The sequence below is a fragment of the Sinohyriopsis cumingii genome, chromosome 1 (genome assembly GCF_028554795.1).
Source record: "Sinohyriopsis cumingii isolate HCF-2022 chromosome 1, ASM2855479v2, whole genome shotgun sequence".
Taxonomy (NCBI): domain Eukaryota; kingdom Metazoa; phylum Mollusca; class Bivalvia; order Unionida; family Unionidae; genus Sinohyriopsis; species Sinohyriopsis cumingii.
The window spans coordinates 183,545,163-183,562,886 of NC_142961.1; the positions used below are offsets into that span (position 1 = coordinate 183,545,163).

At 34.4% G+C, this 17,724-nt stretch overlaps 1 protein-coding gene across 8 annotated transcripts in view; it reads left to right on the top strand.

Moving 5' to 3' along the window:
- The first annotated feature begins 1,288 nt into the window (after positions 1-1,288).
- The window catches only part of LOC149808515 (mitogen-activated protein kinase kinase kinase kinase 5-like), a 213,566-nt gene continuing 197,130 nt past the window's right edge, over positions 1,289-17,724 (top strand). For all 8 annotated transcript variants that reach the window (XM_089978310.1, XM_089978325.1, XM_089978335.1 and 5 more), the window contains exons 1-5: positions 1,289-1,501; positions 10,878-10,935; positions 11,430-11,520; positions 14,775-14,839; positions 16,065-16,168. In XM_089978310.1, the coding sequence (XP_089834436.1) occupies positions 1,400-1,501; positions 10,878-10,935; positions 11,430-11,520; positions 14,775-14,839; positions 16,065-16,168 (420 nt within the window). In that variant the 5' untranslated portion in view covers positions 1,289-1,399. The remainder of the gene's footprint in view (positions 1,502-10,877; positions 10,936-11,429; positions 11,521-14,774; positions 14,840-16,064; positions 16,169-17,724) is intronic.

The window sequence follows — 17,724 nt, forward strand, 5'->3', positions numbered from 1 at the left end:
GGGAGCGTGTTCATATTTCCGGGATATATAAATTCAAGGGTACCGTTCGATGACAAAACAAATTTACGACACTCGGAACTGTTCTTTTTCATTAGTGCAAACTTTACATTATTCGCCTGAGTGATAACCACACTCAACGCTATGATAGTTGTAAGGATAATTCTAGGGTACGCTCTGAAAATTGTAATGATGATCACTTTGCACGCATTAGTAATTTCAAGGATAAAACATTGTACATATAAGTAATTTTAAGGACTGTACACGCTATGATAATTATAATTATAACTTCAGTGTACACGATTATAATTGTATGGATAACCACACTGTACGTGATGACTGATAATTGTAAGGGTAACCTCAGTGTACGCTCTGATAATTATAATGATAATCACATTTGTACTCGTTAGTAATTTTATGGATAACAACATTGTACGCATCAGTAATTTTAATGATAACCCCAGTATACGCTATAATAATAGCGATACTAATTATGTGATGATAAATGCAAGGTTACTAATTTCGGAGTATTAAATGCTGCATCATACATCATCGTCTAAGAAATGTTCACAGATGTCGGAGTTGTCCCAGAGTTCAATTCGTTGCATTTATTCATGCATGCACTTCATTTTACTTCGTTAGTACATACGTCAATTAAGTCTGCATAACATAATTAACATTTATACGTAGAAGCAATCCACATAAACTTGATGTGACGTTGCTTCTAAAGAATTGAAATACGTAATTTTTAATGTTTAATTCAACGAAAATAAATTTGATGTTCATTAATCTTGTACCTACAATTAAATGTTGGGGCCTTTTCATGAATTTGTACACGACTTAGGAAAAAAAATATGCTGGTTACGACTTTGCGAGACTTTTCACACAAAATTTACTTTTATGCTCAAGTGATGAGCATACATTTCGACCTAATTTTCCACATCTAGTTAATTTTTTTTTAAATGATGCAAAATAAATATTGTCTACTAGAACAATCCGTTGTTTTTCAAGACTTTAAGATTAAATTCTACTATCTTCGACAAACTTATTGTCAGTATTTATTTTCTTAATAGGGATGCTTGCTCGTACGTGCATCGTATTTTTTTTATTCGTACTTATTTCTTATTCATTCTCAATTACAGTTGCTGTTCAGAAAGCTTCTGCAATTTTTTGTAATATTTCTGAACTGTTCGATCATGCCAACATTGACAATATAGTTGTCGATCGATCTCGAATTAAGAGTTATCTCTCTTGCGAGACTCGCAGCATCCAACTACGCGCATGACGGAAGTGAAACGAAAGATCTTTCAATATTTTTGCTAGCTGCTGATTGTCAACAAATGTAGTAATTTATCATTATATGAGTTTAGCTGAAGGTAGTTTTAACAATTAGGCTGTCGCCATGACATCTCATTCAGCACTTGAGATACTTCGGAAAAATCCGCAAGATGATTTTGAACTCATTCAGAGGGTTGGAAGTGGGACCTACGGTGATGTGTACAAGGTAATCTGACTTACAGAAAGGAAATAGAATATTGATAAATGATATTCAGCTGATATTCAACACATTTTTCATTGAAAAACTTTACATTTTACGAGTATTGACTAAATATGGTCACCAAGTAAGGTCTTCAGGGGAGGGGAGGGGCTGAGTCAGTGAGGCAGGAGTTTGGAATGTTTGATGAAGTGTTTCTTATCAGGATTGCCATTATCCCGATACCACTATCCGCTGTAATGGATCTGGCGCCAGGCTTAGGGGTCCAGTCCAGGAGGTAGAATGTACAATTATGACTTACCCGCACAGTAATACAGGGTCAAATGATTGGTCATTTGGGCCATTAACGGCACGTCAGAAATACGTAGATTTACTGTATGGTGATAAATATACGAAACTTCATGGCAACTTTTAATGCTTGTATTTGTTCCTCACTTTTTATCATATCGCTATCTTTTGTCATCTATCAAGTTGATGCTGACCAACATTAAATGACCGCATTTGAGAGATCTGACAAGTGGGAAGAACATTTGTAGGTGCTGAAAGGTCCATTACTGACTAGGGTACCATACCTATCAGCAGAACTATAGATAAAAATGTAATAAATTCAGTATTTTTCCCTGATATGCAACAGGTTCCAGTTTTTACAGTTTGATGGAATATTTTCAGAACACCTCACAACTTATGATACAGGACTGAGTCATAATCATTATTATGTTATTCAGGCTTTTTATTAATGTGTCTTAAAATAGCATGGTGATCAAGATCATTTATGGTCATGGTTCTCCAGGAAAAACAAAATTTACAAAATAGTTTGTATACTCGGATAGCTGAATCAGCATTATGCACTTTTTGTAGGTGAACTTCTCTTTTGTTTGTACAAAGCAAATGAGTTATGTAGGATGTGGGCTATCAAACAAACATCAAAATGATCGTAAAACGTTTTGGTGAAGCCACGTAGGTTATATTTTAACAGGCAAGGAGATTAAGGCATCTGTCAATTTCTAGTGCCTAATGATCATTTGAACCAAATACTAGACACACTTATGCTTTGACAATTCACTTCAATAAGCATAGTTCAGCACATGTTTCATCCATATTTTATAAATCTTTCTGCAAAGTTTGTAACACTGGTATTTTATTGTATACAATATGTAAAATAGTGCCAAGAGTTTGTGACTTACTTTATGTGCAGAATATGAACTCCCATATTAACTGCCATAAAATTGTTATAAAATTAGCTGTCTTTTGGTGTCATGTACATTTATATTTTTGTATTGCAGTGATTATTATGTAAACATTTCTGCTGGAAAAATTTATAATTTCTTTGGTGGCAAATGTAAGGATGCAGATGAGCCTGTTTCTTGCTTTATTGGCAGAGAGAAAGTAGTTAATCCATCAGGTTTTTTTAAAGAACACATAACTTCAGAGGGGCTATAATCTCTTGCTTAAACTGCTCTGGTGGCCTAATGGTTAGAGCGTCCGCCACAGATGCACGAGGTCGTGGTTTGATCCCTGGCCGAGTCATACCAAAGACTTACAAAAATGGTACTAACAGCTGCCTCACTTGTTGCTCAGCATTAAGAGGTTAGTGTTAGGACTGGTTGGCCTGGTATCAGGATAATGTGGCTGGGTGGAACATGATACCACATGTCTGCGGCATGATTTCCTAGTGCTAGACATCACTATGAACTGCCACACTGCAGACATCATAGCAGTATGCCTGAAAAATTGTTAAAAGCTACATTAAAAATCCAAATCACACACACTCTTCCTTGATGGGGGTCCCGAGTGGCCAAGTGGTCTAAAGCACTCATTCTTCCGGATCACTGCTATTTCACCTCTCTCTGTGTGGGCTCGAGTCTCAGGCTCAGCTAATGTGAGTACGTGAAAAAGCTTGCCAGTAGCTTCTTGTGGGTCGGTGGTTCTTCCCAGAGTTTTCCTGGGTTCTTTCTTCACCAGTTATACTGGCTGCCATGTATGGCCTATCTTGTGCTGAAAAATGGCATTAAACCCTACAACAACAACTCTTCCTTGATTCCTTTTAGCTGTACACAACATTAAAGAATGGCAAGATTAAGCTATTGATTGCAGTTATAGTATCATAAACAATCTCAGTTATCACCATTTCTAATTGCCATAGTTTTTCATTTGTTTTCTTTTATGTCACAATGAATGAGCATGAGTCAGATGCCATGTTGGTAATCAATGAATAAATGTCAAATGTTCTGAATTATTGCAGGGGCAGAAACATATTGCGATTTTAATTCTTAATTTTAGGGCTGGGACTCTAGAACATGCAAAACGTTTTAGTAGCAGAGCATATATTGATCGAATGCATCATCATAAAGCTTAGATAGTTCTTATTGCAGGACCAATACACTAACAGCTTTGGGCTAAATGTGCCTTAAATTAAATTGCTTTGCATAATTTTTATCACAAACAAACTTGTTGTATTTTTAGTCAAATTGTCTATGTAAAATATGCAAATATATCAGTTGTCTAGAGCTTTTTACTGGTTCAGGAAAATCTAAATTTTTTATGACATCTCTAAATACAATGATGTTATTGTTGTACAGAATAATTGACCTCATGTGCCATGGTTTTTCATTGTCATCAGCAATAAACAGTGCTTCAGGTACATTACAGCTCAGATTATTTTTCATTTATCAACCAGGGATGATTCTGCTATATTGCTTGGGGTTGCATGGTGGCTATATATTTTGTTGGCAGCCACAGAATTATTATTTTGAAATACTGCCACCTGTACTAAATCTTGCCTGGCAGAAATTTTGCCTTATTACCTTCATATCAGTTGTATATGTTGCTGTCTTGATCATAACTGTAATTTTATAATTTTAAAAAGTTTACTGCCAGAATGGTGATGTTGGCGAAGTGGGTATATACAGTTCAAGATAGTCACTATATTTTTATGTCAGGCTATTAAAAGTATGGTGAGATATTATTAAAAGTTCATAAAAATATTTAAACTTTTTTAATTTTGCTTCACCACAATTATTATATAAGATAAAACAGCAACCTCAAAAATAGGTTTTTGCATAAAGTTCGCAACATCTTCCATGGCAGAAGTTACCTTTTCTTCAATATATATGATGAATTATTGGATAAAATGATTAAATATGTAAGTAAATGGACCTAGATACATTCTGTAAGTCATAACTTGATTCAGATTGGGCAGCTGTTTCACTTGTGTTTCAAGTTGCATGTGTGAATTTTGAGTGGGAATTCTGCAGATGGCAGTATAGTTTATGGTATTTATGATCATAACATTTTAGCACAGAAATTGACTATAGAACAAAAGACCACTTTTTAAAAATCTTTCTGCCCACCTTGTTAAATGGAGAACTGACAGAAAATTTGATGTTTTACTCTTATTATTAATGCATTGTACTGAAACAAATGGGCATTGGCAGCGTGACTGCAAGGACAGTACTTACGGTATTAAACCGGTAAATTACACAAGGGAATAAATAAAAAGGGACTTGGCTGACACGGTTTATGTCACCATGTGGACGAATATGGTGCAGTTATATTGGCGAAATGTGCCTGGAAAGCATACATTGACTGGCCTAAGGTGGCGGAGTTAAAATAGTTCCCATTGTTAGTGGGTACTCATATATTTTCTAAGGCGTGAACGGTTGGCAGTACGGAAACATGATGAAGGTAAAATATGCAGATGTGCGGTTGATAGATAGTTGGCAGTTTGGTTTATCTGTGCTCTTGCATTAATTAGAGGAAAATTTAGGTATAGAATGGACACTTCGGGCTTTCTAATTTACAACTGAAGTTGTATGGAAGTCTTTGGAAAGTCGGGGTAAACTTATGACTTCTAGCGAGAATCGCGCCAGGGTTTGACAACCGCTCGGTCAAGTAAATACCCGTGTGCGTGTAACAGTACGTTCAGTACGTGACAATGTGTTTCAGACTGGGCAGCTGTTTCATTTGTTTTTCAAGTTGAATGTGTAAATTGTCAGTGGAATTATGTGGATAACAATATAATTTATGGCATCCATGATCATAAAAGTAGTACCAAAATTGACTACAGAACAAAAGACACATTTTTGAAACTTTCTGCCCACCTTGTTAAAGGGGGAACTGACATAAAAGTCGATGTTGTATTATTAAAGCATTGTGCTGAAATAAATGGGGTACGGGTAATGTAATAAAATCAATGCAAGGCAAAGTGAACTTTGCTTTTTGGGTCTGTTTGGGTGGAATGACAGACTCTTTGGTGACTGTTTTGCCTGATTCACCCCTGAGCATGGACCGTGCGATTATTGGGATTCTCCAGCATATGTGCATTTTAAAAAAATTAACAAGAGCAGATTGCTTATTATTTTTATAATGAAAGATATGCATTTCATCCACAATTAGATAACTTTTGATGTCTAGCTGTTTTGATTGTTGGCAGTACATATTGGTCATGTTTGATACATACATTTTGTGTTTAAATGGCTTATATTGAATGCATGACCTGAGATTCATCAGCCAAGGTGTGCTTGGTATAGCATAAATGACTTTTTGACTACCTATAATGAACCAGATCATGTTTTATATGGCATTCATTTTCATGGTTTTATCAAATGTAATTGGAATCTAGTTGTAAAAAGTGTTCATTATTATAGTTTGTTGACTTGAGCCTTTTTGATAAATATGTTGTAAATATTTATATCCTTTAAAACACATAACTTTAGTTTGATGTGGAAGTAAATACTAGTGCCATGTAATCATAGGGCACTTTATTCTAATAAAAACCTGTTGTTGTTGTTGTTGTAGGGTTTAACGCCATTTTTCAGCACGCAATAGGCTATACATGGCGGCCAGTATTAATGTTGGAGGAAGAAACCGGGAAATCCCCGGAAAGAACCACCGACCCTCGAGAAGCTACTGGCAAGCTTTCTCACATATCCACATTGGCCGAATCCGAGACTCGAACCCACGCAGACAGAGGTGAGATGGCAGTGATCCGTAACGGTGAGCGCTTTAGACCACTCGGCCACTCGGGGCCCCATAAGAACCTGTAAGTAACAAACTGAATTATTATTATTATTATTCCTTAATTTATATTCTGTTTGATGAATAAACTGATCAGTCTGTTTCATATTGAGAACTTGTTATTTTAAAATCCTTTTTCTATACCAAGCAAACATCAGCAACTTCAGCTACCAGTAATATTTAAAAAGACAATGTACAAAAAAGAACAAAATTATATAATTATTAGTAATTTTGCAGACATCTAGAGTTTCGAACATTGCCCATAGATTTGTCACATTTTTTTAATGTCACACTTACAAGATAACTCCTACTCTGTATGAATCAAATTTTTATTAAAATGTTGACCTTTAAGCAAGTATATGTAGTAATGGTGGGGGGAGGGGTCCAAAGGTCATGTACACTATCTCAAAAATTGCTTTTGCAGAATAACTGTAGTTTTGGACCATTTATCTTTGGCCAACGTTTGTGGAGAGCCTGCACTTAGGGAATGGATGAGACCTATTTCTTTTGGAGTCAAAAATCTCCAAGGTCAAGTCATTGTGGTTTAAAGAAAAATGGGATTTGTTGAATAACTTTTGTTTGAAAGTAAATGACGTGCAGTTAGGTAATAAAGAAAGTTAATGATATAGGAGTCAAAAGGCCAAAGATTATAGGTAACTCATGGTAATGAAACCAGAAAATAATGATTTCTATGCATTAGGTTTATTTCAGGATTGCATGCCTTGACCAATGGTCATTAAGACCCATTGGTCAATAATCTTCAGAATCAATCATGCCTGGCTAATTACTGCCATATAGAGGACAGTAAAAAATGATGTAGTCAATTATCTATTGGTGGTGTCCCTATAATCAGCAGCTTGTCAAGATTTGGGTTAAAGTTTGTCATTTGCATCCTAACCCCTTGATAGGTTCTCATCATACTATACTTGGCATGAATCATGATGAACCTAAGACAGTTCATTCTGTAACATGCTCGCTCTCCTTTTATACCTTGGGGTCAAGGTCACAGTCAGCTAAAATTTGTGTTTTGGCATTGATTAAAGCTTTTTAACTTGCTTATATTTCGTAAATCCCATGATGCATTTTTTCATGCTTTGAATAAATCATTGTCAAATAAAGGCAGTTATGTGACATACTTGCTTGCCCCTTTGACCTTGGGGTCAAGATTGCATTTGTAGAACATTTGTATTAATGTTTTGGGTTAAAATGAATTGTTTTGCATTTGTTTCCTAAATCCCTTGATGGATATTCTTCTTACTTCAGATGAATCATTATGAAGCTTATGCAGTTCAGTTTTGTGACATGATTACCCAACCTTTTTTTACCCTGCAGTGGAGGTCACAATTTTAAAGCAGTGCTCTGATTATGGGCTCAACATACTGAATCTGGCCTTGTTAGCCACTAATTTCAAATATATACAGCATGGGTATCTTCTGAAATTTTTTACATCTTATTTTTACTGTACTTTGACATCAGCTATGTGTAACTATGAATTTTGAAATACAAGAACATAAATCAAAATTTGAGTGTAAAAATTAGATATAATAGTTGCTGAAGTAATCCCCTGTGTGCTCTGGGATATATAATAGACTTGATATGCATTCTTGTGTGTCGTAAGAGGTGATTAATACATTAGAAGCAGGAGCCATAATGGCTGAATGGTCAGCATGCTGGACTTAATAAGAAGTAAGATTTCAGATCCTTCCATTGGAACAGTCCAGGCAGGCGACTGTTGTTTGTCCTTGGGCAAAGAGCTTATTTCCATTTGTGTGGTATTATGACTCTATGGTCTTAAAATAAGTAACATAAAAGAATAAGAATTAACAAAATTTCATAAAATTTAACAAATATTAATTTATTTCCCTTGAATACAGAGCCAAAAATGTAAAAAGAACTTATGGTATCATGAAATAAATCCCAAATAATCCTAGAATTTCAAACACGTCCTAATAATTTAAGTTCTGAAAACTTTAGTGGTATTCTAAAATAAATCCAATAATGGAAATGTTGATGCACCTGTATCATAGTGATGTGCCAACATTCTTTTGTTGAATCACAATAATACAGTCCATAATGTATCCTTATTTGAATTTCACTATGAGTCCAAGTCTCAATTTCCAAGAATGTTATTTTGATCACTTTGTATTTCTAAAGAAGAGTAACTTGAATTAAATAATTTGAATAAATAAATTCTAGCCCAAATGAAACACTGGACACAACAATCATACAACTGATTCTGCTAAGATCTTAAAGGACGAATGAATACTATCTATAAAAACAAGATTATATAGTCCTCTACTTGACCTCAGGTAACAATTAACATTTGTCAACAAAAAAAAATACTACCTAAAAGAAATTTTCATTCTAGTTATAATTAGAATGTCTGTTTCTAAAATTAGAATATAAAATGTAGTAAACAACAGGTAGACCCAGGGGAATTTCCAGTTGCTGTGCTATAACATGTAACCAAAACCAAACACTGTACAGCCTCAACTAGAGTTAAACCCAGTTATCTCGATTACTTTGGGGTATATTATTTTTTTTAAAAACGTCGCTATAACCAGGTCCTGAGATATCGGAGTTTATTTGACAATCTACTGCAGAACAATGATTATGCATCTGAAACACCAAAAAGGAGCAGTTTTTAAAAAACAAATGGCATTTCTAATGCACAAAAAAAAATCAGTAATGCCAGGTTGCAGAGAAAAGATTAAGTCTTTTAAATAAGATTAAGTAACAAGTTACACATTTTTACAACACTTAAGTTACTGTAACAATGTCAGTGGTTTAAAGTTGTTCTTATTTCCCAGTGAATATCCTCATCCCTTTGGTAGCCTCAGCAAGGCAATAGATTTCTCACCCTGATATAAATCTTGGCCATTTTAAGTACATGAACATGCAGGACTGTACTTTTTAAAAAACCATTTTCTTTTGTTAGTGTTGACTTTAACTAGTAGCTAAATGTAACTGACCAAAACTGTGTGAAAATCAGTTGTTTTTGTTGATGATAAGAGGCTCCATTACATCAGTCTGATTGGTTTTTACCATGAAAAATTTGCCTCTTACTGGAAAAATGGTGAGGCTGTCGGTATTTATGTACCGAGAAACTGTAAAAAGTGTCTAAAGACTTTAAAGTTGACTCTCTCAACACCAAATTCTGTAAGAAGCCGACTTATTCTACTCATACAGTTGTAGTCTTATCCCTCCTGAATTTCAACAGTCAGCAACAACACAGTGCCAGAAGGAGAGTCGGCATATCGCTTTGATGGGTTGCAGGGCTTTGATATTCAGTTCAAGATAAAACAATACAAAGTAATGAACTCATCTTTCTATTTCATAGACATTAGTCCAAGCAGTCACTTCTGCTTTGTTCCATTTGCATTGAAGAATCTGTAATCATTGCACAGCCATGGACAACATGATTTGAAAAAAATAATGGGAGTTATGGATGTTTTAAATACCATTTTTGCTTTTAATGCTCTTGTTCAAAACAAATTAAGAACCATGTGTTTGGGGTTGGGTGGTTACAAGCTGGGTTTCGAATTTGCTTCTTACTACTTATAGATGATTGGAAGTCACATGATCTAGCCATGCTATAGCTGAAAACCTACACTCACACCAAGCATGGAAACACTTTAACTGTTTACTTTATAAGTGAACTCTAAACCAAAGTTATTAATTGTGTATGGAATAAGTTAGTGACTGGCCATAATGATATTTGAATGGGATTACATATGGTTTGTTCCACACAGCATTGTGGTACTGGTAGTAGCAAAAATGCCAGATTATTTGTTGTAAAATTTCTCCGAGATAAACATTAACAGTTGCATTTTGTCAAATTAAGCGGGTTCACGTGTTACTTTGGACTGAAACTTATGCTCAACATAACAGGGTTATCAACTTAACAGGGTTGACATAAGGAGGGAAAAATTTTCATCACAAAGAAATTTTCAAAACCCGACAAAACACTTGACATAAATAAGATAAGTAGGTTTGACTGTATTTTGGAACTGAGTACTAGTTGACACTTTTATTAAATTTTGACATGAGACCCACTTTGGACTCCAAATGACACATGTTTAATAAACTACTAGATATGACTGTTGCAACAGAGCCACTGTATTCATGCTATACTTAAGTTTATAATATTTCTGTTACTTAAAGATCATTGGATTAAAATTTCCATGCACACTATTTAAATACTTGAACATTTAAATGGTATGTAATGGAATGAAAAGGGGAAGACATGAGTGAACGTGTCTGACATAATGCAGTACGTGACAAGATTTTTAGAATTTAGATAATTAGTTCATATGCAGTGAATTGCATCTCATGCTTCAATAATAATATTTCATGTATTTCTTAACAGGCTCGAGACAGAAACACAGGAGAGTTTGCAGCAGTCAAAATTATCAAGTTGGAACCAGGCAAGTCATTTGTAAATGGTGCAGAAATGACTAAATATAAATAATGTTACTTAATTGAACTTCTGCAAAAGGTGGCATATGTCAACCTAATATCACAAAACATTTTCCCATTTGATTGCCAGTAAGGTTTCAGTTGTGACATAATCAAAATGAGCATGTACTGTTTGTATGGAATTTAATTGCACATCAGTACAATCCAGGTTGTATGGTGCTGAGTAAGTTTAGGTATCTTTTAAAAATCCAAGACCTTCCCAGCATGAACACCATCACTGGTTGCAAAAGTTTGCCCCCTTTTACTACATGTATATGCATGAAAGTGTGGAAAAATCATCCAGCATGGCTTCTTTCTAGATACATATGGTATTCATTTTAAGATTAAACCATTATATATGGCAATGTATTAAAAGAGATATATTTGAAAATGAGTTAAGTATGGAAAGATCTGTTAATCATTAAAATGACATTTTGCTTAAAGATTCCATTTTATTTTGCAGGAGATGATTTTGCTGTTATTCAACAAGAGATAATGATGATGAAGGATTGTAAAAACCCCAACATTGTAGCTTACTTTGGAAGTTACCTGAGGTAAGCTCACATGTTGTGGGGCACAATTTATGTGCACATCATATATCTTCTAGCCTGATCCTGTTATAATCATCTGAATTCTTTCTCAGGGTTGCTCCAGTAATATATATATATACATATATATGTGAGAGCCAGGGAAGGTGCTGTTAATGTTGAGTACTCACCCATATATGCAGTTTTGAATATTTTATCTTGTTAAAATGAAATCTGAATAATCCGAGTACTCTGAGTGTCTGAATGGAACAGCCATCATCAGTCTGCTGTTACTTTTTAGAACTTGACTCTACATTACTCCCTCGTTTATTGCTGGCCACGGGAGCCGTAAAGCAGTGTTTCTGCTAGAAAGGAATACAGGGGCACACTGCCCATGGCCTGCCCATCTGAAGTCACTGTGTGCCCTTTTTAGTGCACCTAAATGCCTTCTTCATCTGCAAAATTTCACATACCTTGTTAGTTAAATTGGGGTGGGTGAGGTGTTTTATTTGTTTTATTCAGACTTGAATCACTTGCTTCATTAACCCTTTACCTCATGCAAGCGTCTTTGGACGCCTCTACTCCAGTCGCATGGAAGCGCCTTTTGATGTCGGCTGTAAACATCAGCCATTTTAAGCTGGTTTTCATAGTGCCACCTTCGGGGAAAACCCCCTATTAGATACTACATTCATTTCTGCGAATGACAATTATGTCAGATCACATGGTCACTGTTTATGCACTGGTTCATATATGCTATTTAAAGTAACTGGGTCGTGATCTCCACTCTCCAAAATGGCAGTCACGGATTTCATTCATTACTTACGAAGTTTTAACAATTAGAATCACAACTATGAAAGATTCAATAACTTAGGTAAAGGCTCTGATATTGATGCTGGCAGCAATTAGTTTTTATAAATTATCAAATTCAGATGACTTAGTGATGTAGACGCACACAAAAACTTGTAAATTTCGCGTATGAGAAATGGCAGCTATGGTTGGTCACGTGGCCTCACTGACATGACAGTGAATGAGTTCTCTCAAGATTTTAAAGCTATAACAATCAGACTTTACTCCTAAAGTTTTCCACATATATTAGATGTGTACCAAAAATGTAAAATGGTTAAAATTGCTGTTAAATGTAACATACACTACATTGCTTAATAGTTCACAGGCAGGCGTATGCGTATGGAGTCGAACAGGTAATGTGTTCTATTTATAGCGTGCTGCACTTTGTAACTATAGCCTATCTTGTGCTAAAAAATGTTGTTAAACCCCACAACAACAACATCATTATAATGAAAGCCATAGAGCATATTTGCCTTATAATGAAATCACCTTATAATGTTGTATATTATACATATAATATTACTACGATTTCGTGAAATGGGTTTCATAAGCATTCTTCCAATGATTGAAAAACATTATTATAATCAAGGTCTGCATCGCCAATGAGTCTTGACAAATAAATTGGTTACATTTGTCTGTTGTTGCATATGATTTAAGTTTGCATGTGAAGCATGTAGAAGAAGTATTATTTCATTAGAATGTATAATACTTTTTATATGTTCACATCTTAAGGCAACTTTTGTTTTACATGAACTAGTAACATAATGCATACAGAATTTTTTTTCCTCAGTTTACTGTGTGTCTTATGCATAGCTTGAAATTATTTTTGTTTTCATTCCACTCATTACATGATCACCAAACATTTTTACTAGTCCTGCCTAAATTTCACTGATCCATCCACTTTACTATTTCTCTGAATACTCACTGCAGGAAGTGCAGAACAAAAAAATCTGGATCATATTTCAGCTATTAATATTCATTTTCCAGGATTTATGGCACTTTAAAAAAACTCTTTTATCATATTTACAATTGAAATCTTTTCATTGTATTATTTCTGATGTTTTTTTGGCAACTGGTCCAATTGCAATAAGTTCCACACCTTTCCAATTGTCACTGAAACAAACCCCAAAAATCCACCATTATTCTGTGTTATTTGTTGGCCACCATGACCTTTTCCAATTGGCAGTGTTTTGGCATAAACCTATACTCTAAAATCATTTTATATTGTTTTGGCATAAACCTATACTCTAAAATCATTTTATATTGTTTTGGCATAAACCTATACTCTAAAATCATTTTATATTGTTTTGGCATAAACCTATACTCTAAAATCATTTTATATTGTTTTGGCATAAACCTATACTCTGAAATCATTTTATATTGTTTTGGCATAAACCTATACTCTAAAATCATTTTATATTGTTTTGGCATAAACCTATACTCTAAAATCATTTTATATTGTTTTGGCATAAACCTATACTCTAAAATCATTTTATATTGTTTTGGCATAAACCTATACTCTAAAATCATTTTATGTTGTTTTGGCATAAACCTATACTCTAAAATCATTTTATATTGTTTTGGCATAAACCTATACTCTAAAATCATTTTATATTGTTTTGGCATAAACCTATACTCTAAAATCATTTTATATTGTTTTGGCATAAACCTATACTCTAAAATCATTTTATATTGTTTTGGCATAAACCTATACTCTAAAATCATTTTATATTGTTTTGGCATAAACCTATACTCTAAAATCATTTTATATTGTTTTGGCATAAACCTATACTCTAAAATCATTTTATGTTGTTTTGGCATAAACCTATACTCTAAAATCATTTTATATTGTTAGAATTGAAATTTGTGCATTGATGTCAGGGTACCAGCCTAGTACAGCAAGCATGCTGGCTGTTTTGAACAAACAGTACTTTTATTTTTACTTCATGTATCAAAGAATACATGTCCATTTCGCAAGTGGGCATCCATTGTACCTGTTAAGTGCAGATATTCAGTCAAAACAAGAATTAGCAATGAAATACCATTCTGTATTTTATTACGTACCTCCAATACAAGACCACTTGTGAACAGCAGCAACTGGAAACTTTTACTGATCCAACAGATTTGTGAAAGCCGTGGTTTTACTGATCTGTCAGGAAATTTACTTATATTAAATTAGCATATAGGTGTTAATTTTAAGCCCTGCTTATATAATAAAGCCTTGCTAATACAAACACTAGCAGGACTTTAGAAAAGTGGTCTTGCTACCAGGGTGGTTTTAGATATAAAGTTGATTGAATATTGTTCGTTAGATTAATTTCTTTAAATATGTGATTGTTTCCGCTGGGTGGATATAAAACTGGGTGGTTGGTAGGGTGGGTTTTATTGTACATATTTACATCTATTTTTATATGATACATTGTTCAAAATTTCAGGCGAGACAAACTATGGATTGCCATGGAATACTGTGGGGGAGGTTCCATGCAGGATATCTATCACAGTAAGTTCACAGACATGATCATTCATTTACATATTAATATTAGAACTTAGCACATGTACACTGCATTTTTGAATTATAAGTGCTTTAGCTGGGTATTCGTCCTGAGCTTTTTTAGAATTAATTTAGGCACATGATTTTGTCTCAACCAAAATTATGGATTTATGATTTTCTCCCTCTATTAAGCATGTGTAAGGCATTGTCATTTATTACCAAAAGTTCATGCTCAGGTTTATGTTCACAAGTTTTATAATTTATGAAGATTAACTTAAGTTTTCCTCTAGGACAATTAGGTAAACGACTTAATAAAAGTAACTTTATTCCTAATTAATGGACTTAGCATCTTACAGACTTGGCCCTCATTTCAAAATCTCATATAAATAAATATCACTGTGTGGTATCAAAGTTCTAATGGCAAATTACAAAGATTACTTGAAACACTAATATTTGACTTAGCAAACTTAAGACAAGGATTTGGCCATGTTAACTTGATAGAAAACACCTAGGGAAATTATCTTAGAACTGTTGATGCCAAATTTATCAGTTTGATGGCACATTTTTAGCTCTAGTTTTCCATCAGTTGGTGTGGAATTAGTCTTTCTATCTGATTTAGCAAACTTAAGATGATGATTTGGTGATGTTCACTTGAGAAATAGACCAACAAAAATTATCTTAGAACTGTTGAGTAAAAATTTGTCAGTTTGATGGTACATTTATATCTGTAGCTTTCCATCCATTAATGTTGAATTTCAGTGTTTCTATTTGTCGCTGAACACTCTCCTTTGTAATCTATCAGCTGTTTTTAATTTATAAGTATGTATCAAAAGCAGCACATATCCCTCTGTTTGAAAACGAATAGAACTTCAGGTTCAGTCTATCATAAGACTAAACTGTGCCAATGGTGTTTTTGAATTTTGGTGGTAAAGGGCAACCCAAGCTAAGAAAGGCCCTAATAACACATATAGATTAATGGAGTAAATGTGAAATATCGCTTACCCAACGTACATTGCATATAAATTAATATGTGCTGTTGTTTTTGCAAATATGAAATTGCCAAATACCAGTCTTAGAATTATTATCTTGCACTTGTTCTAGTCTAGGGGTTTAAATTAGCATGAAAGGGGAAATTTAATGACTAAAGGAACTTGGGGAAAATACAGCTTCACTGCTTATTTCAACTAAGCAAATATTCAGGCTTTCTTAATTTATTTCTGTGCTCTTTCTTCAGTAACTGGGCCCCTCGCAGAACCACAGATAGCATTTATATGCAAGGAAACCCTCAAAGGTCTCAAATACCTTCACAGCAAAGGGAAGATGCATCGAGATATCAAGGTGAGAAACCAATATTACTGTTTTAAATACTGGTCATGGTGCTTTTATACTTGATCAGATTTTATTTTCTTGTGTATTAATCCTTGCAAATGGACTATCATTGTGTATGTGTATTAACACTTGCAAATGGACCTGCATTGTGTATGTGTATTAATCCTTGCAAATGGATCATCAGTGTGTATGTGTATTAACACTTGCAAATGGACCATCATTGTGTATGTGTATTAATACTTGCAAATGGACCATCATTGTTTATGTGTATTAATCCTTGCAAATGGACCATCATTGTGTATGTGTATTAACACTTGCAAATGGACCATCATTGTGTATGTGTATTAATCCTTGCAAATGGACCGTCAGGGTGTATGTATATTAACAATTGCAAATGGACCATCATTGTGTATGTGTATTAACACTTGCAAATGGACCATCATTGTGTATGTGTATTAACACCTGCAAATGGACCATCATTGTGTATGTGTATTAACACTTGCAAATGGACCATCATTGTATATGTGTATTAACACTTGCAAATGGACCATCATTGTGTATGTGTATTAACACTTGTAAATGGACCATCATTGTGTATGTGTATTAATCCTTGCAAATGGACCATCATTGTGTATGTGTATTAACACTTGCAAATGGACCATCAGTGTGTATGTGTATTAACACTTGCAAATGGACCATCATTGTATATGTGTATTAACACTTGCAAATGGACCATCTTTGTGTATGTGTATTAACACTTGTAAATGGACCATCATTGTGTATGTGTATTAATCCTTGCAAATGGACCATCATTGTGTATGTGTATTAACACTTGCAAATGGACCATCATTGTGTATGTGTATTAACAGTTGCAAATGGACCATCATTGTATATGTGTATTAACAGTTGCAAATGGACCATCAGTGTGTATGTGTATTAACACTTGCAAATGGACCTGCATTGTTTAGTACGTGTTCATAGTAAATGGGGAATGCTTATTAATTGGATGTGATACCTAAGGCATAGCTGCCAACCCTCATGATTTTGTCTTGATTTTCACGACTTTGTACAGCGATTAACGGATTCATGCCGCATTAAAAAAATCATGCATTCTCCAATTCTCAGTTATTTTAAATTTTCCTGGTAAGTGTTAGGCATGATATTGGAAGTTGCCGCAATGGTCCCATACTGCTAGTTGCAACATTAGTAGAACTGTTGCCGATTCATACAGTTGGTCCAGTAGCACGCATTTTAGTGCATTTTAATCTATATATATAAGAGTAGTTTTACAAATGCTTTTGAAAGAAACTTGCCTAATCAGATTTATTCTCCATGTACAAGCCACCAACACTGATTTGAATTATCGTTCGGTGTCGCATCTTGAAAATGTCTTCACCACCAAGGAAAATGAAATGTATTGCACAAAAAGTGAAGTTTAGTTTGGAATATACAAAATATTGGCCGTGCATTCAGCTGTCAAATACTGATATACATGATGCTTTCTGCACACAGTGTGCCACAAATTTTAGCATTGGGCATGGTGGCAGGACGATGTGAGGAAGCAC